Below are 6,119 nucleotides of genomic sequence, written 5' to 3'. Positions count from 1 at the left end.
GATCTTTGTCTCCCGTTTTTGTAGATACAAAAATACCCTATATTCATCTTTCGATAGATAGATCTCCACAAATACTCATCCCGCTCGAAAATTTTGCAATGCCTAATTATAAGTTATGCCGCATACAATCACGCATTAAGCCACCTAATTAAGGTTAAATATTATTTGCATTAAAAATTCATAAGTACGTTGTATGAGTTATTATTTCATAAATTATAACCAAAATTTAAAACACAAATTATAGGCATTAAACGTGCTTGATATTAACTAATATATTAATATCATATAACATTTGACAAATTCAGACTCAAGATATTTGCGTCACTGAAGATGTCATGTCCCTACCTGTTGGACCAAGACCATAGCAAAGAACATTTTAGTATTTTAGTATTTTACCTCTAGAACGGCCCCACTTGTTCAAATTAACCGTATACATAGAATCAGAAGAATATACCTTAAAAAAAAAATCACATTACCAAATTCAATGGCGTAAAAAATAATAATCAAAACAAAATTGAGACATAAGCCAATAAAAAATCACGTAACCCTACCCCAGCAAACCAAAAGCATCATTTATTTGCCTTTTAATTATATGTTCAGACGTCACCAACCTTCGTGTTTTGTAGTGAGCGTCACTAAGGTTTATGCCAATCTATCTGTCAAATTAAGTTTTAAGCATTTTAAATTCGTTGATCTCATCCACTAATTACTCTAACACGTGATGAATTGGGATTTGACAAATTGAGCACATTGAAAACATGTAGAAAAGAAGCAGTAAAACGTGCAACAATTACAGGTGGCATCATAGATTCCTGAATCCTGATAAAGGGTAACTTTTTAATTATTTTCTCTCTCAAGAGAGAACCTATTCCCGTGTGAGTGAGTGCTCATAACGCTCGAAACTACCAAGTACCAACATCCTTATCCCGTCTTTCACTTCAGGTGAGACACGTGGGACCCAAAAAGTGCAACATCCCTGAACCTCTTTTTTAGTTTTGTTATAGTAGCTAAAGAAAAATCTGATAATTTTTATGCATTTACAATACAATATTAATGTAAAATTTTTAATCTTTTAACAAAGACATTTTATGTTTAGCACGTTATAAAAACAATTTTTATTAGCTAAACTTGTTGAATTATTTGCAATCGCTTTCACTATCTAGATGAATCATAACTAGTTATAATTAGTTACATTCTTAGGAGAAAATGAAGGAGGAAAACAAAGATACAATAATGATTACAATCTTGATCATTATTCATAATATACAATGCACATTGAAAACAATGATTTCAGGACTTACAAGCTTCCTCCAGTATAAAATTCAGTGGAAGAAGGAAAAAAAAAAAAGAGAAGAAATGCATACAAATTCGTACATTAATTATACATTCTACTAAACTCTGAAACTAACTAATGCAATGCTTCCCGCTCTTAGTTGAATATTGTACACTACTACTTAATTCTTGGGTTTAGGGTTTATTCATGGTAGAACTCAAGAACTGAGGGTGTTCCCTGTAGCCGCAGAATCAGAAGAATCTCCAGCAAAATCCATCATCATCATAAGCTGCTGAAAATCAGCATCTCCCATTCTTTCCCAGAACTCGCTCTCTTTATTCCCAAACGGCATCGTTTCGATTTCCTCCTCCTTTGAATTCTCGTCCTTCACAATTGCCTCATTAACGTTGGGCTGTTGGGCCTGGGACCTAAGGGACTCGTCGACCATGGGAAAATTGAGTTTGGCTCGTGGTCCACGGAACTCGATTGCGGCTTTGTCGTAAGCCATGGCGGCCTCCTCCGCCGTGTTGAATGTGCCGAGCCACACGCGAGCCGCACGCCGCGGGTCGCGAATCTCGGCAGCCCATTTTCCCCACGGTCTCTGCCTCACTCCCCTGTACTTCTTCTTCGCCCTTTTCTGAATGCTACTTTTCTTGCTGTTGCCGCTGTTAACTTTTTTCTCTTCGCGGAAGAAGTTGCACCCTAAACATCCCTTGATGTTGCATTCGCGACACGTGTCCTCGAATACTCCGCCACAGCTTCCGCTGGAGCCGACGGCAGCAGAGGGCTGAGATGCGTGGCGGATGAAATCCGCCGGGGAGGAGGAGAAGGAGGTGGATCCGGTGACGACGTTGGCGAGGGCGGCAACGATGACGGTGAGTTCCTGCTCCGTTGTGAGGCGGTCCGTAGGGGAAGTCATGTCTCCGATCTTCTTTTGTGTTCTCCCTGTTTTTTTCTTTCTCTGTTCTGTTGTGGTCTTTGGCGCGTTTCGGTTTGAAGATGGAATTGAGAGTGAGGAGTGAGAGGGTGAAGCGCTTATATACGGTTTGGGAGTGACGTGGCATTTGAACTGCCAGCTGTGCACACCGTTGACACACGGGTTTGGCCTTTTCAGTTTCTCTCTCTTGGTTTTGGTTATCTTAATTGGGCCTGGTTGTGAGTGTAAGGCTTTTGGATCTGGGTTTGTTGGAAGCAGTTATTAAATGTCACGTGGGGGAATTTGAAAGAGAGAGTGGAGTCCAGTATAGAGACAGCAAGGAAAGTGCGAGAGACAAATATGACGTGGCAAGAATGAGTTGAGAATTGAGATTGTGAATGACGGTGAAAGAAAGAATAGTAGCATTTTGGACACAGTATCCACAGCGGAAGACGAAACTTGTATGAGAGTTCACCTTTGTCGTTTGACCCTATACCAAATTTTCCAGCTGCCAACTTTTTTAGTTTTTGACTTGACATGCTAAACCAGTGAACCTTGCCACTAGTAGAGTATTAAAAACAGAAATTTTTTATTTTAAGTAAATTAAATTAGTTTTTTAAAGCTATTCGTATTAATAATATATTTATTTAATAAATTTATTAGTGAAAAATTAGTCAAATACTATACAATTTTTTAAAATTGACATTTATTTGAGAATAAATACAAAATTTGAAGGTGACAATTATTTGAGATTAAATCGAGGAGAGTATATGTTTTAGATGTGATAGAGATTATTTAATTCTATTAGTGTAAATGACTAAATACTTTTTTTGGAAGGTGTTATTGAAAATAAATAATAGATAAATAAATAAGTTAAAATTTTATTACAATAAATACACTTAAATTTATTCCTTTTAATTTTAGGTATCATTTTTTACTTATATAATGAATGAATTGATATAAAATTAAAATTTATATTGGATACCATTTTTAAAATGATATTAGTATTAGTAAGAGATATCATATTACTTTAAAAAAAAGAAGCATAAAATGTTGTCACTTGATTTTTTTGGTGTCTAAACAAATGAGAAGACCAAAGCAAACACTTTCCCTAAATCAGAATTGATGATTTGCTAGAGAATAGTACTAGACTCTGACCAAATCACATGATTGAGATTACTTCTTGCTCCATATCTAGCCATTCAATCCGCCGCTTTATTTGCTTCCCTAGCTATCCAATCGACTTGAACATACTAAAATCTTGATAAAAGCTCATGAATTTTGTGAACTAAATCAACAACTTCAGATATATACCCACCACCAAAGTCATGCAAAAAGTGCAGAATGTCCAAACAATCTGTTTCACACACAATGTCTCTCCAACCGCAGTCCTAGGCTAAGACAAACCCCCTTCAGACTACAAAAAACTCACATCTGGTGATAGACTAGGGAGGAAAACTACCAGAATACCCCGAGATCTAACACCATTAGAGTCTCTAATAATACAGGCAAAACCAGTCAAACTCAAATCAGGGAATAAACTTGCATCACAATATTAACTTTAAAGTTATTACCTACAGGAGGTTTCCAGCACCAACAATTTTTGAAGGTGCTAAAGGAAGAACACCGGTGCATATAAAGTCTCAGGTTCATGACAGTGCTTCAAAATAAGGGTAACCACCTTGTGATCCGTCCAAAGATTTTCAACATTGAGAATATCATTACACCTATGTCTCTACAACCACCACACTCTGGCCCAAAAAGAACCTCATTATCAGGCACGACCTTTCTAAACCAAGCCTCAATGGACGTGCCTTCAAATGAGTTAATAAAGTGAGGGTCTAACATTTGCCAAAGACTCTTGGATTTAATATAGTCCCGCAAAGAATGTTCAATTGTCTCCTGAGCCGCATTGCATCTTTGGTACAAATTCGAACTAGCTAAATGCCGCTTGAATCGGAAAGCCTCTGTCAGAAGAGCGTTATGAAGCCCAAGCCACATAGTAAATTTGATCTTCTCCAAACAATTTAAATGTCAAAGCCAGCTCCAATCATTATTTCTATTTCAATTCACTTTATACTTCAACAATCAACTGTAACCTTTTCTTTTACTGTACCCTTTTACCCTTGCAGGTCACCAACTCCACCCTGCATCCAGGTCTGCCAAATTTGGGTAAAGAAGGTCGCAAATGAATTGCTTAACTGCAAGATAAATTGTCGTAGCAAGCTGACAATGACCAAAAGCATATGTTTGGATTTTTCACACTAAAAATAGAATTGACGTTGCAAGTATAGTCCAAACCCAGCCATTGATCATCAATCAAATTATAATCCTAAAGATGTCACAATCAACACAAATTAACCGGGAGTTTTAAATCTCGAGTCGTTCTCCATAGGAACTAATACCAATGAGTGCATAAAATTGGTTGTGGAAAGCAAGGATGTTTCAATGATTGAAAGCAATAAAGATAAAGAGATAAAAGAACTAGACAAAATTGCAATTAACAAAGCAATAAAGGAATAAAAGAACTATGTATGTAATATAAACAAGTAATGATATAAAATGATGGAAAAGTGGTTCAAAACATAAATGAAATCTTGACTTGGGATGAGTTATGGAATCCCTTCCTAGCCATAACCACAACTATGATAATTACCAAGAGTTAACCTCGCTTAGTTAACCCCTAACATCGAGGAGTAAGTCAAGCAAGTATAATTGACCTTAATCCATAAGTTCTAACTAACTTACCAAACTAGTTGGTAAAAGGCTTGCTTTAATGGAAACAAGAATCAACTAACTCCCCAAGAATTACCACCAAATATTGGACATTAAGGCTCTAGTAATCCATAGATTCATTTTTCCCAAGTCAAGGGGTGAAAATTTACCCTATAGCTAGGGTTGACATTTCATCAAACACCTAGTATGCATATTCACAAAACATGGCAAAATTGGTAAATTAATGAAAGCTATGAACCATAAATGATCAAAATCAATAAAGGCAACTCAAACAAACATAAAACAAGCATCAAACATCAAATTCATTAACAAGAACATCAAAATTGCAAAACCAAGCATATATTGATAAAGGAAAGTAAAAAATAGAAACAAGTGTAGAATACGTATGGTAATTGAAAGAGACAATTAAAGAAATACTTACAATGTAAATTGCAAAAATCCAAAAGAAAGACTTGAAGTATAAAATTCTACAAAACCCTAATTAAACCCTAAGAGAGCAAAACCTAAAACTATACTACACTACTCCTAATGTGTTTTTTTTTTCTAATCTAAGTGAGCTCTCCTTGCTATGTGTTGTTGCTCCCTTAATATAGCCTCTTAAACTAGCCTCAAGCCTTCAGAAATGGGCCAAAAGGAGCCCCAAATTGCGAGTGCACGTGCATTTTTAATGAAGGCACGCACTGGGACCTGTGCGGACGCACAGATGTGTGCGTCCGCACACTTTGCTGAATTTCTACCTGTTCGTACACACAGATGGTTGTGCGCACACACACTTTGCGATGCGCTGGACTCGCTCTGCTTGGGTTCTTGTGCGTACGCACAGGTAGCTGTGCGCACGCACGCATGCTGATTCCTTCTGTGCGTACGCACGCATCCTTGTGCGCACGCACGCATGGCTGAGCTCTCCTCCTTTGTTTTCTACATGCTTTCTCCTTTTTTGCATGCTCTCTTCCACTTCTACCAACCCATTCTTGCCTCTAGGACCTGAAATCACTCAACAAACATATCACGGCATCGAATGAAATAAAAGTACAATTAAATTGCTCAACTTAAGCACAAAAATGCATGTTTTCACATTTAGGTTCAATCTAGAGAGAAAACACAAAAGCATGCTATTACGGTGCTCAAGTGTAGGTTTATGTGATGAAATTCATCCAATTATAGCCAAAATATATCGTCAAATATGGACTCATC

At 37.0% G+C, this 6,119-nt stretch overlaps 1 protein-coding gene across 1 annotated transcript; it reads right to left on the bottom strand.

Annotated features, from left to right (window-relative positions):
* Nucleotides 1–1,226: 1,226 nt before the first annotated feature.
* Nucleotides 1,227–2,280, bottom strand: LOC112784807 (ethylene-responsive transcription factor ERF109). Its single transcript, XM_025828135.3, has one exon. The coding sequence runs from the start codon at nucleotides 2,190–2,192 to the stop codon at nucleotides 1,491–1,493; it is 702 nt and encodes a 233-aa protein (XP_025683920.1). The 5' UTR covers nucleotides 2,193–2,280; the 3' UTR covers nucleotides 1,227–1,490.
* Nucleotides 2,281–6,119: the final 3,839 nt, after the last annotated feature.

This window comes from Arachis hypogaea, chromosome 20 (genome assembly GCF_003086295.3).
Source record: "Arachis hypogaea cultivar Tifrunner chromosome 20, arahy.Tifrunner.gnm2.J5K5, whole genome shotgun sequence".
NCBI classification, from domain to species: Eukaryota; Viridiplantae; Streptophyta; class Magnoliopsida; order Fabales; family Fabaceae; genus Arachis; species Arachis hypogaea.
Note: the sequence above shows the minus strand (reverse complement) of the source record. Positions and strands in the feature narration are given on the sequence as shown.